This window comes from Otolemur garnettii, unplaced genomic scaffold, assembly GCF_000181295.1.
Source record: "Otolemur garnettii isolate 467f Iridium unplaced genomic scaffold, OtoGar3 scaffold00011, whole genome shotgun sequence".
NCBI classification, from domain to species: domain Eukaryota; kingdom Metazoa; phylum Chordata; class Mammalia; order Primates; family Galagidae; genus Otolemur; species Otolemur garnettii.
Window position 1 is genome coordinate 6,399,679 of NW_003852406.1, and position 21,876 is coordinate 6,421,554.

The 21,876-nt window shown below is 38.6% G+C and overlaps 1 protein-coding gene across 1 annotated transcript in view; it reads right to left on the reverse strand.

The window, feature by feature from the left end:
* WDR72 (WD repeat domain 72) overlaps nt 1–21,876 on the reverse strand; it is a 194,029-nt gene that overhangs the window by 68,663 nt on the left and 103,490 nt on the right. The window contains exons 15-17 of the mRNA XM_003784626.1: nt 20,760–20,851; nt 16,740–16,819; nt 9,881–10,088 (exon numbers count right to left, since the gene is read on the reverse strand). Of these exons, the coding sequence (XP_003784674.1) occupies nt 9,881–10,088; nt 16,740–16,819; nt 20,760–20,851 (380 nt within the window). The remainder of the gene's footprint in view (nt 1–9,880; nt 10,089–16,739; nt 16,820–20,759; nt 20,852–21,876) is intronic.

Genomic DNA, 21,876 nt, shown 5'->3' on the forward strand with positions numbered 1-21,876 from the left:
TCTTCTCAGGGTGTTGAAAATGAACTACTCTTTCTTGGTTTTTGCCTGAAAATACCTGTCAGCATTAATTCTTCTGGAAGACTCTCTTCTAGACAGGTAAATTGTGCCTGAACTCAATAGATAAAGTTGAAGAAATGCCCCAGGATTAACGCATTAGAAGAAAATCATCACCTTTATAATGAGCGTTTGCATTCGCTTCCTCCCTACACACCGTTAACATGTGACTTAGTGCTTCTTCCATTCTGGCTTGGACCAGAGTTCTTTGGTACGTGCCCGTCACTGTCACTATTACTCACCTGTTCTCTCAGGCAGCAAACACTTCATGAGCAACCATCATGCACCATGTGGTACCCTCGCTGCTCGGAGCACAAGAGTGTAGTAAGTTCCCACTGTTGCCATCAAGAGTTCAGAGGGTGGGAAAGAAAGGCAAGCAGCGGAGCACCAAGTAACACACACTATTTTAGAAGGATATACAGGTCGGGGAGAAAGCGTTATAATTGAAAATGTCAGTACCTACCACTGAACCTCAGACACAGTAAATGCTTCATAAGAGATCTTTTGAAATGATTCAAATTGTTCCAAGACTGAAAATTGGGCAGATACGCTGAAAAGTTAGAAGGAAAAGATAAAGCTCCAGCCAGCAAGATGATTGATGGAAATGGTGGGATATTCCACGGGCACGGGGACAAACAGATCATTTTTCCCACCTCTGCCATTTCTCTAACAACTGCCATGTGCTAGACGGTGCGCTGTTTGCGGAGACTACAAAGCTGGCTTTTCCCTCAAGTGATAACAGGATCCTCATTTTACCAAAATCCTTTTCAGAAGTAGGAACACATATCCATATTGGCTGATGGAGTTAATGTCACACAAGGTCCCAGGCTCAGCATACCAGGAAGAGGGTGTCGGGGAGGAGGCTGACGCGGGTCAGGCAGGTCGCAGGTAGCCCTGAGTGAGCAGCACGAGAGCTACTGCTTATGGGAGATCAGGAAGGAGCCAGAAGCCCAGGGAGAGGCTTCTGAGTCAGAATTCAGGATGTGGATCCAAATCCTGAGCACACAGTGTCTGAGGCAGCAGCAACTTAAAGAGAAAGTGCAGCTAAACGAGAAACAAGAGGAGTTCCAGGCAAGGCTGGGGTCTTTCTACAAGGATCGGTTGGAAAGCAGATTAAGGCAAAGTGAGGAGTGGAGAGCAAAGTCATAAACCCCAAGAAAGAGAATCTTCTGGGGGGTTGGAAAGTACATTCATATGTCTATTCTTAATTTTTTGTGCATTTTCTGTGTATACCCCACATGATTCTAGATGATGCTTCGAAGACAACCCAAATTTCCGTGTGTATTCAAGACTATGTCTGGTTGCTAAAGAACAGCAATCAGCTGATTTTATCTGCCACCTCCTTTTGCTAATTAGGAGTTGGCTGAATCTTCAGTACAAACTATTCCACTGTCCATCCATTCATCCATCCACTCAATAAACCCTTATTACCAGCTACTAGGTAAAGGACCATCTTTTGCAATGGCCGGAAAAAAGATAAATAGACCTGGTCCCTGTCCTTGAGGTGTCAGTGTTCGGAGGCTAGTCTCAGCTCGAGGGAACAATAGCACAAAATACATTGCTCTCAGCAGCAGAATCTAGATCACTTTTTCTTTGTCAATAAATTCAAATGGGTATACAGACAATAATCAATAAAGTGGTGCCTGCACAACTGTTGCCAAGGAAATATTTAACTCTATTCCTTGATCCTGCTACCTCCGGGTAGAGCCAGGTTGGCATTCTGATTGTTCATGAGGAAGAAAAAAAAAGATGAAAGACTTTAGCTTTTCACATACCAAGATAAAAATCATCAATCTCAATCTCTGCGAAAGATGAAACTACTTTTGGAAAAGAGCACCGAACTCTATCAGGCGTTCTAATGCAATCTTTAAGATGATACAGAGGGGACAGAAACAGTAGGGAAGTTTGGAAGAATTTATATGGGCAAAAGGGAAATGATGAAATTTATCCAGCAATTTTATAAGGAGCTAAAAATAAAATGAGACATATATTAAACCCAAATGACTACCGTGCACTTTGAGAAGTCTGTAATAATGTATTCTAGACGCTACATAATTTATTAGCTTATCATCTATAAATGCATCTTCATCTAACCTTGATATTTAAATATAATTGTCTATAGGGCATCTCAAATTAATCTATGAAAATAACGTTTTTTTATTCTTTATTAAATCATAGCTGTGTACATTAATGCATTTATGGGGTACAGTGTGCTAAAAGACATTTGCACCAGAATGTTTATTGCAGCCCAATTCATAGAAATAAAGTTTTAAACGTCTTTGTCTCATCCCACAGCACCCCTCGCCTTTGCCCCTTTCAACTAATACATATTTGCCAAGTCTTTTACATTCCTGGCATTTATCAGTAAGCATTTTCAGTTCCTAGAAGCAAAATTCCTTTTTTTAACCACTAAAAGTTATAATTACAATTATATAAATTTACATTCTAAATAGAAGTCTTTATATGAATTACATCTTTAGTGGAATAGCACATAATAGCTACTCCCCTTATGGTTTGTAGAGATTAGATATTCAATATTTATCAATTGATTGCCTCTGGAGGATGTTTTTCCTGCTGTCTTGCCAAATATCTCAGGTTTTGCTACCTTGTAATCCCCAACCTGGGTAATACCTATCTCTGTAACTCTCCAATAGAAGGCATTTGGTGAATATTGGATGGATTAAAAATTAGTGAAGGAGAATTATGGATGATGAGGAAGCAATGTCACACAGTGATGAATGACCACAATTCTGAACCCAGATTGCCTGGGTTTGATAGCTGGCTCTGTCACGTGCTGGCAGTGAGACCCCGGACAAGTTACCTGACTTCTTTCCACCTGTTTTCTCATCAGTACTATGGGTCTAACAATACTACCTATTCCCATTGGATTGTTGCCTGGATTACATGATTTGAGGTATATGAGACACTCAGAATACAAGTCATGTAAGTGGTGGCTGTTACTATGGTCATGATTATTGGTGTTGTTATTCTGGAAGGCTGAGGGTGAGTAAAGGAAGGTTGTAGCACAATGAGAGTCAAAAGGAACGCAGGTGTTATAAAGATAAGAAATTAAAAAGATATGGGTCTCTGAAGCCCAGGTTCCTTGCTCATGCATTTCTTAGATGATTCTGGGGAGGAAGAAAAGTGAATAGGTGGTTTCACCCCAGTGTTGTGGTTGACCAAATCTTACTCATCCTCTAGGTCTCAGTTTAGGTATCTTCTCTTCCAAGAAGCCTTCTTGACTCCCCAAAACTGGGTTAAGTGCCTCTCTGATGTGTTCCCACAGTCTCTGCGGTGGCATCTGGCACACTTTCATGGTTAATGTGATGTTACTTTGTATCCCCAATTGGACAGTTCCAATCTCTTGTCTGTAATACTCTCAACTCTTGGGTCAATGCTTAGACCCAAGAGAGTGATTCATAGAGACTTATTTAAAGTTTTGGAGATAGGGTACTACACAGTATAGGTTATGAGTCATCAGCCCTGCAAACCCAAAAGTCTATGCTATTAGCTTAATCTTAACTTTCTCACTCGATCTACCCAAAAGCTGTGGTTGGGATCCTTAAGTGTAGAAAATAACAAAGAAGTGCTCTGGAACATTCACCACGAATATTTGTATTTTTGTTTATAAATGATACATATGCTAGTAGTATATCAACATTATGTCTATTATAAAAGATACACAAAAATAGAAATTTCAAAATGAGGGTATTAACACACACACACACACACCTAAATACCTCCTGCAGTAGTATAAACTTGGTAATGTCATTTACACTTTTTTGCTTATGCTTGCATTATTAGTACTCTCTTCAATCCATAGTTTCATGGCGGGGGACTTTTAAGCCTCCCGTCTATGTTCTGGGGATTGGTTTAGCTAAAACTAGAAAACAAAATCAATAGATCATCTAAGCAGGTGCATTTGAAGCCAAGTGCCCTGGGGGCGACCTTCTGTGGAGTGGATCTTCCACTCTTGCTTCAGCATTTGAAATACTGTGTGCAACGCTGTGCCACCCGACAGAGGAGGCAAGTCAGGACGCCAGGGTCCATCACGTATCACTGCCCTTGACCCCTAAACTGCAGGCAAAGGATCACATTAAAACAGGTGCTATTTCTCTGCTCAACTAATTTCCCATCTCCCCTGGAGAGAAAGCCCTAGACAGGAGGCCTTCCAGGAAATGTCCCCCACGACTTCTCTACTCCTGGTTCACTTGTACCACACAGACCTTTCACAAATGATTTTGGTGGCCATAAGGAAGGGCTGAGTGAGGCTGGAGCCCTTAAAGTAGAAGGAAGGAGATGCATTTACTATAAATCAGGACAGTCAAGGAGGAGGTTTCCTGTGAGGTAATCAACTATGTTCCAAAGACTCTCCACACTGGACAGATTCCCTTCCTAGGTGATCACAGGCCGAGAAAGCCTGTCTGGAGCCCAGACTTCTGCAGGGCCGAACAAACAAAATTGTTCTGTTCACTATACATTTATTTATTTGGTTTACAACAAATGCGTGATTTTATTTAAACAAAAAGCACGATTTCATTATTTAAGTTTCCAGATAAGTCTCTGAAAATGATGCATGTAATAAAAATTGTTTGCAATACCCACATTTGATGCATCATTTTCACAACCACGCAGTTTAACATGAAATTTAAATTCGGCCAATAATTCCAAAGTGACAGTTTTATCTACAAAGCCTCCATTTCTATTTCAACCAATTTATTTAATGGAACAATTTAGAGCGCTTGCTTAAACTGATCTAAATAACATTCAAGCAAAAAAAAAAAAAGGAAAAGGAAATAACTTTTGAATGCATTTTAATAATAGAAACTATTACTGTTCGTAAAGCAATGAACCTTAGTCTTACATCTGGACGTTAATCGTACAATTTCTTATCAAAGAGATTCAAGGAAGATATAAAGTAACCATTATAAAAACATAAACTCAGATAAAAGCCACCATTGCCTCATAAATAACTGACACACAAATATTAAGACCTCAAATAAAACACATGCTGGGAAACGTAATAAGTGAAAACACTGAAAAATAAATACGACTCAAAATTATAGAGTTCAAATACACACGATGCTTCACCTCTCATTTCATTTGATTTCCATTGCTTTCTGGATTCATCTCGTGTAAGTAATTCCAGAAACCTGGTGATTTTCTTTATTAGGAGGGCTGAGACGGCAATGATTTAACACTCTGCATTTTCTTTGGTAATAGAAAGTATGATTTATGGGGGAAGAATAAAAATCTAAGAAAACCACTCAATAAATTATTCAATTTTTAGATCAAGCCAATTTAGGGCAAATTTCCTTCACACTGCCAATATGGAGAACACAGCCTTACTGGATAAGATCACAGTGTTTAAGAGAATCTCTCCATTTGCTCTGTCGCTGTTAATAATTTTGTAACTGTAGGCAAGACATCTAACCTCTCTTAATTCTTAATGCATTCATTTTCGAAAGTGAGATAATAATAGGAAGTGTGTCTCAAAGGGCAAGATATATACCACTGCTGGTGTTCAAGATGGCTGGTGCGGAGATGGACTTACTTTTAAAACATTTTTTAAGACTGTCTAATATGTCTGAGAAAGACACAAAATTATTATGTCAAGTAAGAGAATCAAAAAGGTTCTTTTTCAGGACAAACTTAGGTGGCATCATGGGGATTGCTTTTTCCCAGAGAATAAATAATTCTTTCCAGTTGTCCTCTGAAAGTTCATCTCCCCAAACACGGATACTTTAAAAACTATGAAGTTGTTTACACAAAAGATTCAAGTGTTGGAAACTTTAGTCTTAGCATTAATGTACGAATTAATGGAAAAATGAGATAATATAAAGTACTTAGCATACAACTGGAGTGTAGTAAGAACTCAATACTTACTATTTTTCCTTGATCTATTATTGTCACCACTATTTTTCCTATGATCTATTATTGTCACATTACCATAATGTTAATAAATCCAGATACACTGTGTCCCAGCGTAAAAGTTTGTGAGTACCTGTGCATAACAGAACCATCATCTTTTACTTTCCAAATGGTTTGCAAATAATATGAATCACCAAAAAACCAAGAAAGAACCAAAGAGACTGGGAGGGAAAAGACAGGGGAGGAGGGGAACTCCCAGGGCAAATGAGCAAGGAGGTGATACAATTAAACAACACATACCATTTGCCTAAGAATATTTTGTAAATAGTATATGGTGCAATGACCCTTGGGCTAAGTAAAAGTGCCTTTGAAATCTAAAGCAGTATCACACCCAGTAAAAAACACCTGTGCTATCTCCTTAAACATTATCCCAGGACATGGGAAATAAAGAAAAGAGCTTTGGGGTTTTGTTCTGTAAATGAAGTCTAAAAATTTTTCCTGTACGGTTACTAAGTTCTTCTAGATAGTTAAAAAAATAGGTCTTACATGTGAAACTTACTAAATGTAGAATATAAACATCTTAACACAATCACTAAGAAAATGCCATGAAGGCTATGTGAACTAGTTTGATGAAAATATTTCAAATGGTATATAAAACCAGCACACTATACCCCATGACTGCATTAATGTACACAACTATGATTTAATAAAAATAATAAGTCTTTTCTGGGCAGCACCTGTGGCTCAGTGAGTAGGATGCCAGCCCCAAATAGCAAGGGTGGCGGGTTCAAACCCAGCCAGCCAAACTGCAATAAAAAAAATAGCCGGGCATTGTGGCGGGAGCCTGCAGTCCCAGTCACTTGGGAGGTTGAGGCAGGAGGATAGCCTAAGCCCAGGAGTTAGAGATTGCTGTGAGCTGTGTGACACCACAGCACTGTACCGAGGGTGATAAAGTGAGACTCTGTCTCTACAAAAAATAAAAAAGAAAGAAAAGAAAGAAAGGAAAAGAAAAGTCTTTTCTCAAGGAGAACAAAAGGGCAATACTAATACTAAATGTAATATTGCTTGGATATTTCTTCATTATATAATGTATTATGTGTTTCCCCTTTAATTGCAATTGCAGTTAATATTTTCATCCAGGTAGCATTTCTGAAGAGAATATGCACTCTGTATTTTGTAAATGTTATTGTTCTTCTAAAAAAATACTCTAAGTTTCATCCACCAACATTAAAATAGCTTTAATATTTTGGTGCTCCAATTCTAATTAAAAATTTTCTGTTACCATAGGCAAAGAAAGAGGTATTCAATAATTAACCAAAAGATAGATAACTCCAAACTTTAAAGCCTAATAGCTTCAGTTATAGTAAGACTAAACTCCATAGAATCAATAGTTCTCTTCCTTGTCTTTTCTTTTTTTAAACAGACAGTATATTGCCCAGGCTGGACTTGAACTCATGGCTATCCTCTTGCCATGCTCCTGACTATCTGGGACAACAGGCACCTGCTAATATCTGTCCCATACTGGCACGAGAGGGGGACCACTCATGACCTGGTGAGAGGAGGGAGAGTTGACCTGATGGAAAGGTGGGAAATGAAGAAATATAAAGCCCTGAAAGGCAGGGAGAGGGACACAAAGACAGATAGGAGCCGAGAGCCAGGCTGGCGTCGGGAGGGCTGATGCAGCTGAGGACCGCAGCTACCACTGGACCGTGGAGACAGCTTTATTCATATAACATCTTAACAAGATTGCATAAATCTTAACACATGGGGTAGAGATCAACCTTAAGGAGAAAAACTGTGTGCCTCCTGATAGCAAGCGATAACAAGGACAGTATGCCTGGGCGACCTGACTTTGGGCAGATGTAAATAATGTTGTCACAGGAGGAGAAAGTGGTTGGGCATCCTCCCCGAGCGTTACCCAGGCTGTGGGGGCCCTGCCGGCCACACCCCACTCCCCACAAGTATCAACGGTTCTTATGCCAGAGAATGAACAGGACACAGAACTGGGCCCAATCTTCTGAAACTTCAAATATGGGTAAGCCATGTGATAGCAAAACTCATCACTTTGAGAGCTGGTCAAGAATTTCTTACCCAGGATAAGGCAGACTCTCCAGCTTAGGGAGAAGGATCAGAAATCCTCCCTAACCAGAGTTAATACACGATGAATGATGCTAGTTGCTGTGAGAGAATTGGAAGAAGCCTATCAATTTCATCATGGATAGAGCTCCATGTAAATCAAGAATTCAAGGGTAGTCACTGAAAATTCGTTAAAAAGAAATTTTTCTACTTCTTTCTTCTTCTTCTTTTTTTTTTTTTTATCACCCTTGGTAGAGTACCTTGGCATCACAACAACCTCCAACTCCTGGGCTTAGGCGATTCTCTTGCCTCCGCCTCCCAAGTAGCTGGGACTACAGGAACCCGCCACAACGCCCAGCTATTTTTTGTTGCAGTTTGGCTGGGGCCAGGTTTGAACCCGCCACCCTTGGTATATGGTGCTGGCGCCCTGCCCACTGAGCCACAGGGGCAGCCCCTCTACTTCTTTCTTGAAAGGTTTAATACAACTACAATTATGTAAGATGATAGAGCTCCTCCAAAAAGGATAACTAAAGCTAATTTCTGGAAAATAAACAAACAAACCAATGACTTAAAATTGTCATCTAGCTTTACCAAATTATTTCCAGATTTTACCATCATCGCTGACTGTCCTGGCTGACATTAAGAAATATTCTACCTATTTTGATCTTCAGCCTTCCTTGAATATGCCTTTTTATCTCTCATTATCTAACAGTCTCCAACCAGTAATCTCATACACATAAAGAGAAGAAATCTTTATAGCACATTTCCAGGAATAAAAACTATTCTAAGATTTAACATTTTAAATATAGCAACATTTCTGAGTCCCAAACAGATAAAAAGAAAATATCTCTGTGAGAGTTTAAAGAAACATCCAACAATTTAACAACCTGTAATATGTAAATGTGTAACGTTTTCCCGACACAACACACAATTAACCATCTTATAAATTATTATTCATCAAAAGCTTACTAATAAAGTTGAAAATTAAATTTATACTTTACTTTTTTTGTTTCTTTTTTTTAAGCCACAGCTAATGGACTAAAACAATCAGATAAAATTTTACAACATAAATTCAGATTCATTTGCTAGCCTTAAACTGTAGATACGATTATCGGGAACTTCTAAGGATAAGATCTGTTACAAAATCATAGGGTCCAAGTATAAAACCAGTTTAATTTTCTGTATGCTATTTTTTTTTGTGTGTGTGGTTTTTGGCTGGGCCTGGGTTTGAACCTGCCACCTCCCGCACATGGGGCTGGTGCCTTACTTCTTTGAGCCACAGCGCCGCCCTCTGTATGCTATTTCTTATACTCAGGAAAAAAAAAAATTCGTACATGGATTTTAAGGTACAAGGTGAAAACAAATTTACCCATTATTATTAGGATATTCTTGTATCCTATTAAGTTATGACTTTTAATCTTGTTTTCATTTTTAATCACTTAACCTTACCACCTTGGTACAAATAATATAAGCTATTCTCCTAGCAAATGGTTAGAAACTAGAAGTTCTCCAAAGAGTTGACAGTTCGTAAGAAAAAACTGATAGAATATTTCAGAAAATGGCTTGGTTCCCACAGAGATGATAGATCGCGAACTATTATTCTCAACTCTTTATAAGTACAGATGCTCCTCAACTTATAACATAGTTACATCTGGATAAACCTATTGTGAATTGAAAATATTTTAAGGCAATTTATGATAATTTCAACTTGTGATGGGTTGGTCAAAATGCCATCGTAAGTCAAGGAGCACACTGAACACCTGGTGCTTTCATTCCCCATAAAGTTAAAACAATCATTAAGTTGAACCATCCTGAGTCAAGGACTGTTAGTAGTAGAAAAGTTCTGTTGCAAGAGCATGCCAGTAAATTTTGTACTTACTCTGAAGAGGCAAAGTGTTTCTCATATGCTGTAACTCTATTTCCTCCGCCCATTCCGCCTTTGGCAGCATCTGCAACACCTCACGGTTACCATTCTCTGCCACAGCAGAGACACCAGGCACTGGCTGACTGTTTGTTGATGTCTTCCTCAAAGTCTTCATGTGCTGTTGAACTTCCGCCAAGAGAACAGCTTGTATTGCTTCAGTTACCTGCAAAATTATTTTTTATGAACTATTTTTGGCATTATTAGAAATGCTAGGGTGTCTTGCAAAAAAATCCAAAGCCCAGAATTTAGATTTTAACAGGTTTTCCATAAATAACTCTCAATTCTGCTAAAATTAGCATCATTCTAAAACAATTGAAAAGTGGATGGTGAGAAGTGAGACCAAGATTCTCACATTGTTCTTTGGCAAATGCAAGAGATTCTAAGAGGATACTTAAGGGGAATTTTCAAAGTACAGAGGGCTAACTATTAGGTTATGGGGTCAGAAGAATTTTCAATACTTTCTCCTCACTAAGTTATTCTCATTTTTGCCAGAAGACATACAACAGGTGCCAAAAATACATACACATTTTAAGAAAGGAAAAAAGTATAATAAAATTTTAAAACTCAATATATACCAATATAACATGTTATCCTGTATATTGTATCTATATCTCTTATAATTGCAAAAGTAAACATGACTTGAGTATTATAATTTTAATACAGTTCTTTTTCCTTTCTTAAAATGTGTGTACTTTTTTGACACCATCTGTATAAATATATCATATCTTACACTCAAGATTAGATTCTCAAACTACGTCTAGCTTCAAAGCATGATTTAGCTAAAAGCACTGAATTTAAACTATGAGGTGTCACAATACAGTTCCCGAACTTGCCGCCCTGCACTTACATTAGCAGCACCGTACAAACAACTCCATAAGGTTTCACAACCTTAGTATATCAGCATCTCACAGTTGTGTTTTTGTTGACATATAATGGTGTCTTGCTGAGTGGTATTCATTATTCTTGTGTGTTCTTGTATTTTGTCATGAGCATGTTAGAGCTTGAAATAGAGCAACAAACATTTGTAAATTTACTGTTAAACTTGAGAAAAGTGGAAGTGAAATCAGGGACATGTTAGCCCAAGTTTATGTGGATAATGTTATGAAGTATGCAAATGGATTAAAACTTTTTCTGAGGGAAGAGAAAGTGTCACTGAGGAGAGGTCAGGGCAGCCAGTAACAAGCAGAATCGATGAAGACATTGCAAAAATTCATCCAGTTCTGCTTCAAAATTGTCAGCTGTTTATGAGAAGCACAGCAGACCAAGTAAAAATCAATAGAGAAACAGGAAAATCTTAGCTGAAAATCTTGGCCAAGAACTCATGGCTCTTGCATCATGACAATGCACTTGCTCACATAACACTGTCTGTGAAGGAGTTTTTAACAAGTAAACAAATAACTGTATTAGAACACTTCTTATTCACCTGATCTGCCCCTCAAAAACTTTTTTGTCTTTGTCCAAATATAAAGGAAATATTGAAAGGAAGACATTTTGATGACATTCAGGACATTAAGGGTAAGACAGCTCTGATGGCCATTCTAGAAAAAGAGTTCCAAATTTGCTTTGATGGGTAGACTAGGTACTGGTGTCAGCACATAACTTCCCAAGGGGAGGACTTTGAAGGTGACTGGAGTGATATGCACCAATGAGGTATACAGCACTTTTTCTAGGATGACTTCATGAACTTATCAGACTTCATGTTTAATACAGAAGGTGAAAGTACCTTACTAATAAATCTCACTAAACTGTGTGTGTGCATATGTTTTACATGAATTAAAGTACAGCAAGGCCTTCTGATTGTTGTGCATACCTTGTCAAGGACCTCTGGTTGGGTGGAGGAGGGGGGATGCTTTTCAGAGAGCATCTAATCAAATATCTTCATTGTTAAAATGAAGAACCTGGGACACAACATTCTAAGGTTACATAGGCTTGGTGGACAGAATTCCTGAGTCCTGCTTCTGTGTCCTTTTAGTATGTGTCCACCTGTGATTCTGTATCTCACCCCTCAGTGTAAAGCTAGTCTGCTTAGACCTCTTCCTGGCAAGAGATGGGGCAAGTTTCAGGAGTTAGGTAGAGCCCAGGGAGAGCCAGGAGCCGAACAGAGAGAAGGGAAGGACACCACTGATACAGAAGAACTCGGAACACCTGCCCATTATCCTTCTCGGGCCAACCATTAAATATTTAGTACAGCCCTATCCCATGGCTCTTCATTTTCCCCTCAGAAGACTGTGTTCCATAATTGCCATTGGCCCCTCTCCATTATGCCCAGGCTCCCTGTAAGAATGCCTCGAGCGAGGGATTTGGTACAGCACCAACTGAGAGTAGTGATCTGGAGATGCTGGGTCCCTAACTGAACATGTGTTCATCTAAACATTTATTCAGTCTCTTTGGTATGTCATGGTGGCAGGTGAGACCTTCAGGCTTCAAGGACACCCAGAGATAGATGCCCACTAAACTACTCAGGCAGAAGGAGCTAGGCTCCCGACTTATGAACACAGGAACCTTCCCAAGAATTTTTGAGCAGTTTTCTGATGGCTGATTAGACCCTGTCCTCGTGCAGGTCACATTCCAATGCTTGCTTAGGGAGTGAAAAAGTCTAGTGAATGGTATGATTTTACTTATAATATATACAAAAATGTGTACATATCATATATACAAAAATGTAGTAATGCCTCTCATGATATAAGTGAATGATGCTTACTCATGAATATCATGCAATAGTCAACATTATAATATCAATTATGTACCATGAATCTAACATGTAGTTCTGCATATCATGATGCTCATGAAACATGCCTATTAATATCTACTAATGATGAGACATTAGTAATACATTAACTATTGCATATGGTATTGACTACCATACACTACTATATATCATTACATTGGTAAACCATATTGATTGATGTGTATGACACAATGAGATATATTTTATTAATTATTCATCATGAATAATTTCATATCATTGAATTTATTTCATTTTAACCTTGCCATAGATACTATTTAACGGCAGTGATTTCAAGATGTGGATGATGTGGTAGAAAGAACCAGAGACCAGAAGGGAGAAGGTTTGAGTTACTGATGTAACTACAATAGTTGCTACAAATGCAGCCTTTGGGAAGTCATGAATGTCTCTGAAACTTCATTTCCTTACTTATATAATAAAGACTGTAATCCTGAGAAGGTTAGGTTGAGACTATTCAATAACAGAATGGTGTGTGGAAACTGCCCTTTCCATACCCATCAATCAAGAAGGCTATGGAAGGCTATCCTTAGGCCTACAACATGTCCATACTGTGGCGGAACCCCGAGAATGGGCAGTTTGGCCACACGCCTGCACTGGGTTTACGGCTGCTCTCTTATACTGGGACGATGACCACCTCCCAGCTGTGCCCCCAGTTATGACATAATATGTCACCTGTCCCACTGTGTGCTATCCTATATCATCCTTTTTTAGAATTATACTGAAATTCATATAATTTCATTTTCTAATTATTAAATTTAGGTTATGACTTTATATTTTTACCTGTTAAATGTCTTACATAGTTGCCACCACAAATGCATTTTATAATAATAATGATGTATTATCAAAAACAAGGAGAACAGAAAATAAGGGCATAGAATATATTAATCTTGATGAGTAGGGTACTCAGAACTGCAAAAGTTAAAGTGAATACCAAATGGCACATAGCCAACTAAAAATAAGCTCAAAACACACCTGTTAGGCTCAGTGTGAAAGCAATATTAAGCATTGCTGCCCTCTGGAGAGAGAGGATCTCGCTCACAAACATGCAATACTATCCGGTAGTCAACGGGCACTAAACAAATGTAACAAAGTTGAAATAGATTCTGCATACTTTCAGATATAAACTGTAGAAAGCATAAATTTACCGACAGTATATAACTATCAATACTTGAGTCTCTCTAATAAATATATTAGTAGATAAATTTTTCAGGATAGAATTCTTTCTCCAACAAAATATAATATTTTTATACGGTATTGTACATAACTTTGTAATTTTAATAGTGAGCTAGAATTAAGCACTATGGCTATAGAGCTGTCATTTAAATGCACATAAATAATTTTCTCGGAAAAGCTACAAATGCAAAGCATTATGCTCTTTTATGAGGGAAGGTGCAGTGATGCAAAATAAGGTTGATGATCCATTGGCTGGCAAGTATCAGCCACAAAGCTGGGCTATATACTTATTCGTAGAAGTATCTGAGCCATAGGTGAGCTAACAATGTTAGTGGTATTCTACTAACACCCCAGAACAGCAAAACATAAAATAGCATAGAGCAACATGAAGACTCATGAGAACTCGTGTCCAGTGTTCAGATTTTCTATTATAAGAGCATTTTCCCAACAGTCTGGCTCATGCTGGCCTTTCAAGCCCTTGCATTGTCTCCTGGAAAACCAAAGCCACATTTCTCCCTAGAGGCCTGAATTTGCACCCACTGGCGTTACATCACAAAATCCAAAGAACTTCAGCCTAGCCTTGGAACATGTAAATTAGCAACGCCCAGACTTTCCTGTTTCTTTTCCAACATTTATTTTTATGTTGAGAGGTTCATGTGTGAGAAGCAAAAGAAACAATCTCTGGACAAACTCATTCAATCTGTAAAATTAACTCATTCTTACCTCCTGCCTTAAAGCTAAACTCTCCATTTATGACATGGATAGTCCTGCTTTACTAAAGCGTTCCGTGATTACCTAGTGCTCTTAAATACATCAAAAGAAAAATCAAGCTAACATGATTTGACTAACTGTTTAAATGAACGGCTTTATGAAGAATCTCAGGATTGGTTATTGAAGCGGTTAGTGAGTCTCTGTCATTCCTGAAGAGTCCAGGAATTCTCATTCTCAATATATGTGAGGGAGATGAATAATCAACAAGTTGATAGTATTCTCCAGAGTCATGCATCAGGGTAGCAGCAGAGACAAGAGGAAAACTTGGGGCTGGGCCTATAACCCTAGCACTTTGGGAGGCCTGGGGGAAGAACTGCTGGAGGCCAGGAGTTCAAGACCAGCCTGAACAGCATAGCAATACTTCATCTAAATAAATAAATAACATTAGCCAAGTAAAATGGTGCACATCTGTAGCCCAAGCCACTCAGGAGGCTGAGGCAGGAGGATCTCTTGAGCCCAGAAGCTTGAAGTTGCAGTGACTATGACCACTCTCCTGTACTCCAGTCTAGGCAACAGAGCAATACAGCGTCTCTTAACAAATAGAAAAAATAAAAAAAAGAGAGAGAGAAGAAAAAAAAAAAAAAGCAAGAACTTTGAAGCTTGGACTTCCCATAAACAGTAAATGCTTTGGTAGTGTTGGCCCTATTGCCTGCATTTTGCATAAGGTCACAGAATTATAGAATCTTAAAGGTCTGCTAGTCCAAATGTATCCAAACCACATTACAATTTATTTGAAGATCAAATGAACAGCTACAGGATATCTTTAGATTAGAGCAATTCCAGATTAATTTTTTTTTGTATCTTTTTCCTTAAGGATTTTTTCCCCCTACTGAGGAACTTTTTGGCTACTGGGGGGAGGAATCTCACTTTGAGGTGACTGCTAATGTGCTGATAAAATTAACGTGCACTAGTGTTTATTCTGATTATTGCAGAGGCTGTTTGCACGGCTATTGGTTCATTCATTACAGATTTGTTGATCAGCTACTGTCTAGGATTTTTCCCAGCATTGGTGAGAGAAGAGGGAGTAAGACAGACAAGGTCACTGATCTCAGTGAATTTATGTAACAGTGAGAAGACAAAATAGAAGCAAGACAAAAAGAAAACGTTACAATCTCCATTAAAACCAGTCACAACAATACAACAAAATGGGATAATATGATGGTTACTGAAGGTGGTGGGGAGGGCAATGGAGAGGGTGGTGGCAATGCTAGCTGGAAGGATCAGGGAAGACTTCTCCAAGAACACAGATCTTGAGCAAAGATCTGGATGATTAATGGAGAAGTGAGAGTTCCAGCCCAGGAGAACAGTAAGATCCTGAGATATAAATGAGCTTTGTGTGTTCTGAAAATAAAAAGAAAGCCAAGGTGACCAGATCAGGTTCAGAAAGAGGTTGGGAAAATGATGAGAGATGTGATTAGGCTGGGGGCAAGCCACGTGGAATGTGCGGGCCAGGGTGAGTTTCCAAAGCCATTCCAACCACGTACCTTTAGTTTTAGGGTTTCAATCCCTAGAGTTTGTTCTGCTTCCCTATAACTGAGAATAACCATTTGTAACTGGGGTTACTGCTATTCTCATCTTGCAAATTCGAGATTTATTCACGATGAAAAATAAAGTTCTGATAGACATTTACCTAATCAACGCACAGATATTTATAGTACATATACTAAGCTGCCAGGAAGATTCTGAGCCCCAAAGAAGTCTTTAAAAAAAAGAAAGACTTGGACATCGAAGAAACCAGTTCTTTAAACCAACTCACAGATGAGGTAACCTCCGAATTAAAAAAAAAAGATGTCTAATTTCACATAACCAAATTCCCATAAGTAGGTAACTTAATGTAATGGCACATTTTGAAATTAAATGATAGACAACGCATCCTCAAACTGAAACCCTAGTGGACACAAGTTACCTATGGCAGTTTAACCCTCCCTCCCTCCGCCCCTGCATCCTTGCTTATATTATCTTCTGTCTTCCCTCTTCCCTGTCTCTGCATTAGGCCTGTCCTCTGAGGCCCTTTTCTACAGACACGTAACTACTTACTTGTACTTTCAGGTAAAGGGGGGTATCAGGGAATCCCAGTGGCCGGGAACTCTTCCAGTAACTCCAAGAACATGGACTATATCTTACCTGCACAGATTGGTCTCTCCAACAAGAAATGAGCTTCAAAAGGGAAAGATCAGCCTCCGGTACATGCGGTTCATTCTTACCTATAAGTGTATAGAACACATTTGTATCTTGAGAATATCAGACGTAACCCAAGAGTCCTCAAAGTTGGCTGCCTGGCTACACAGTAGGATCACCTGGGCAGTTGTTTTGTTCTGTGTTGTTCTGTATTTTACAAACATCAGTGTTCAATCTTCCAGAGATTCTGGTTTAATAGATCCTGGAATAGGGCAGGCATTAATACTTTGTAAAAGTACCTCAGATTATTTACATGTATAGCCAGAGCAAGAAAGACTTTTAATATATATATATATAATTATTGTTTCTAACAATTGTACTAATATGTATGTACATCAAGTCAAATTCACTTAACGCCTTAAACCCACCTTTGAATCTTTTTGCCAACCCAAGACAAATCACCAAATTTTACAATTCCTTCCCCATGGAAATGGTTCCTGAAATGTGACCTTGCCACGAGTCAGTATCCATCACTTGTCAAATCAAATGAAAGACTTCCTTTACCCAGCTAGACCACTCTGATCAATACGTATAGCACTAATGTTTTAATTTGACTCATTTTGTTATGTCTTATTTCTTTTCAGTTTGCCCTCTTGGATCCTTTTTATCTATTTGCCTTAATGTTCAGTGTGAAATTTTAAGAATGAGCTAGGCCTTGGTCTATTTAAATTGATCCATAGAGTATCCAACAGTTCCCTACACAAAAAAGCACTTAATAAGCGCCTTTTCATTAAAAGAAAATGTACGTAGAATCATCCAGATGAAAAATTGATGAATTAAGACTTTCTGATGGCTAAAGTATATTATCTAGAAGCCAGATTCTGGGAGTGAAATAGGAAAGAAGGATGAAGGCTGATGCTAGCGGGAAAATTGTTACTATAATTGCCGATTTAAATTACCATACGAATAGATGTTTGACATCCTGGTATCAACTATTCAAATTAGCTTTTGTCTGATATGCTTTTCATTGAATCACCATTTTATATATTAATATATGCCATATGGACATATTTATCACATTAGGATTCAAAGAAAATGTGATCGGAGATATCTGATATAATGCAAATTAAGAACATGAAAGAAATACATAAGAAACTTCTGAGCAATCATTGATATTATATTTTCCTTATGAAGCATATATAACATAAATTTGAATTGACCAAGAGTCATACATAAGACATAACTAAGAGAGAATACTGAGATTTTGAAGTCATATCTTCCGTTTCTTCATGAACACACAGGGAAGAGAAAATTGTCTCGTAACTCTCTCCTTTCTCCTTCTCTGATGGTGCTGACCTTGTGACTCAACCATCAAAGCTAAGTATTGGTTTCAACTATAACTACTTACTGGCATCGGGGTGTACTTCACTGCACATTTTAATGTGATATTAAAATTTTAATATGTGGTAGAAAGGAGAGCCAACTCATTTTGGCGATGTCAGTGAATTAAAAACTTAATTGCAACTTCAGGGGGAAAGTTACAAAGAAAACATCCCAGCCTTAACAATATTACTCAGCCATCGCACCTGCTGACAGGGTGAGTACTGGTTCCGGTCGACCCTTTAGAATGAACACCTCAGAGTATTACTTTATTCTTCAGGATTAAGCTTTATACAATGAATCTATTCTTTTTTTTTTTTTTTTTGCAGTTTTGGCCAGGGCCAGGCTTGAACCCGCCACTCCTGGTATATGGGGCCGGCACCCTACTCCTGGAGCCACAGGCACCGACTGAATCTGTTCTTTGTTTTTGCCTTACATCTTCCTATTATTTAGAAAAAGCCCACATTTCCTTAGTTGTTAACTGAATTTTAAATATCATACATACCACACTACACACCCTGGAGATTATTCAGTAATAACACATAGGCAGCTTTGGTTGGGGTTGCCATATGGAAAGCCAGGACCTCCTTAGCTCTGGTTAGCAATTCTCAGTCTTTGCAGAAGACCTTAACTTAGATTAAGCTTTAACTTATAATTCCTTTTACAGTGCTATGAAAAGTAAAGACTGGATAGCTTACCCTAATAAGGGCTACTGGCTAAGGAGAGCAGGCAACACAGACTGGGGCCAGAGAGAAAGAACACTATTTATGATCATAACTGTGAGAAGTACCCTGATACAGTGGACGGGAAAGGGAGTTTGGAATCAGATTTAGATTGGAACGCAGGCCCCTCTACTTAATAGCTGTTTGGCTATGAGTAAGTCATCTAACTTTGCTGAGCCTCAGTTTTTTGTTTGTTTGTTTTGGTTTATTTTAGAAGAGTAAAACAGAAATAATTCTTTCCTCTGTACACGGTTGTTTATATATTAAATGCAGTAATATATTTAAATCCATTAGTGTGATTCTTGGAACATACTAGGCTCTAGATAATTGGAAGCTATTAATAAACTCTCACTTGAAAATATTCTTTTTAATAGTCCTATGAGGGCTGCTGTGGACTGTTACTCACGTCATCTCATTTACAGATTATATACTGTTCAGCTTTGGAGGCCACATGCACATTAAGTCTGCAATCATATCCCCATTTTACAAATGTAGTAAATAAGGCTTTTAAAAGGGTAAAACACATCCCCAGCGGAACATAAGCAGTCGATAGTAGGGCTAGATCTTGAATCTCCGCCATCTGTTTCATTTGTCTGGAAAACCATTGTTCTCGCCACTATCCCTAAACTTTGTTCATCCATTAATTTCATCCACCCACTAGTTCAAAATGTATTTGCTTACTTCTTTGGGGACATTGTTCTAGGAACTGGGGACATAGCAGTGAATAAAATTATTATAAAACTATATCCCCTATGGAGCTTACAGTTTAGAAGCAGGAGGCAGATGACACATGGAAAAAATGATATATGTCAGATAGCGAAGAGGACTGTGGAGACCAGAGGAGCAGGGACAGGGGCAGAATGTCCTGGGGAGGAGATAGGGCACCTTCAGTGATAAAGTGGGATTTGAACAAGATTTAAAAGATGGGGGGGTAGAAAGAGAGTAGATTGGGGCACAGGTACCTGGGGAAAGGTAAGGGTCAGCCAATATGAAGGTCCTAAGCCTGCCTGTCATGCTTGGGTATGAACAAAAAGGCCAGTGTAGTCAGAATAAGTTAAGCAGGGGGCGAGTTCTGAGAGATGATGTCATATGGGGGAAGGGTGCGGTGACATGGGTAGAGAAACCAGGTCACAGAGGGCCTTGTGAGCTAACGTAAGCACTGGGGCTTTTATTCCAAGTGAAATAGAAGCCAGTGAAAGGTTATAAATAGAAAAGCGAGGTTCTGATAGCTCCAAATGGATCTCTCTGGCTGCTTGGTTGGGAATAGCAGGTAGGAGCCAAGAACAGGAGCAGAGAGTTGGCCAGGATTTAGCTAGCCAGGATTAAGGCTGACACTGAGGGAGTGGGGGCTGTGGGTCACACAGGTGTCAGAAACAGTCAGGTCCTGGAGTGTTACTGAAGGTAGAAGTGACGTGATTGGATGTGGAGTTTGAGGGAAATGGGACGGAAAAAAATGATGCCCAAGTTCTTGACCTGAGCAATTGGCAGGTTAGGACTGTCATTTATCAAGATGCTCAAGATTTGGAAAAGAAGGTTTGGGAGATGAATTAGCCATTTGGCATCCAAAGACTATCTAAGCACTTAATGATTGCTACTCAGAAGAATTCAAGATTGTTACCCAGAAGAATACAGTCTTCTGAAATAGCAATGAAATTATCTAATAATAATCACTTACTGGTAATAAAGATATTCATACAATAAACTTTCCAATAAATCACATAATACCTTAATTTAATGTATAAATATTTCCTTGCTGAAAAGTTTCAGACATTCAGGCATTTCAAAGACCATTTGACAAAATCTATGTTTTCTACGATGTTATTTATTTTAATATTGCCATTCAGTTACAGAAGAACTCACTAGTTATTTTATATCACAGGAAAAGAAATGAGCCAGATCCTATCTATGTCTGTAACTCCCTTACCATTTCTTAAGTAACCATAGATGCTTGAGATATTCAAAATATCATTCCCAGGACTTTTCGCCTTATAATGTACAGATTCCATTTTGAAGGAACTGTTGGGGGAAAAAAGAGATTTAAAAAATATTATTAAAGTATGCAAAATACTTGGAGAAAATAAATTGAAGATGGGGGACAGGACCACTGTAGCACACTTGGAAAAACTGAACACAGATTATTTTCAGCAGCACCTTCCACCTTAATCTTTTGTGAATCTTTTCCCCCAGTTTACGACCACCTAAAATCTTAGCCACAGTTGAATTACAAATCTTACTTTACTGTAATTATTGGTGACCAATTTTTACAAGAGGGGCCTTGCCTCTTTAGGTCACATGACTTCTGGCTAATGCAACACATTTTTAAAGCTTAATATGTTGACATCAGCCCAAGATATCGTCCATCAGGTCCTCAGGAAGGCAGACTTCAGCCTAGGCCAATGTTTGGATCAGAGGACTCTTCAGATCCTATCAGGGATATTCTCATTTTCAGCCAGTTATTTTGTTAAAATTCAGTGAAGTCATGCACACAGTTGCTAAGGTTGCTAAGCACACAGTGATTACTCAGCCCTAACAACCACAACAAAATGTTTACAAAATGGTCAAATTGGTGTGGAGAATTTGGTATGACAAATCTAATATACATTATTTTGATTTCACAAAAACTGTCATCTAGGCTTCTGCTGAAGCTCAAAGAAGCAATTTAGAGAAAGCTTTAATACTGACACTTCCATTCTGTAATTTGTTTAGATGAAGAATTCTTTATGTCTCACTCTGTCACCCTGGGTAAAGTACTGTGGTGAAGTAGCTCACAGCAACCTCAAACTCTGAGCTCAAGCCCTCCTCTTGCCACAAAGCCTGGCTCATTCTTTTATTTTTAGTAAAGATAGGTCTTGATCTTGCTCAGACTGGTCTCAAACCCCTGAGCTCAAGCAATCCACCTGCCTCAGCCTCCCAAAGTTCCAGGATGCCTCGCCTAAATGAAGAATTCTTTAAACCACCAAGTAAAGTGTGGTAAACATGACTATAGTTCAGAAAGTAGAAGAGAAGAGGAGAGAGGGGAGATGGGAGGGAGGAAGTGGGAG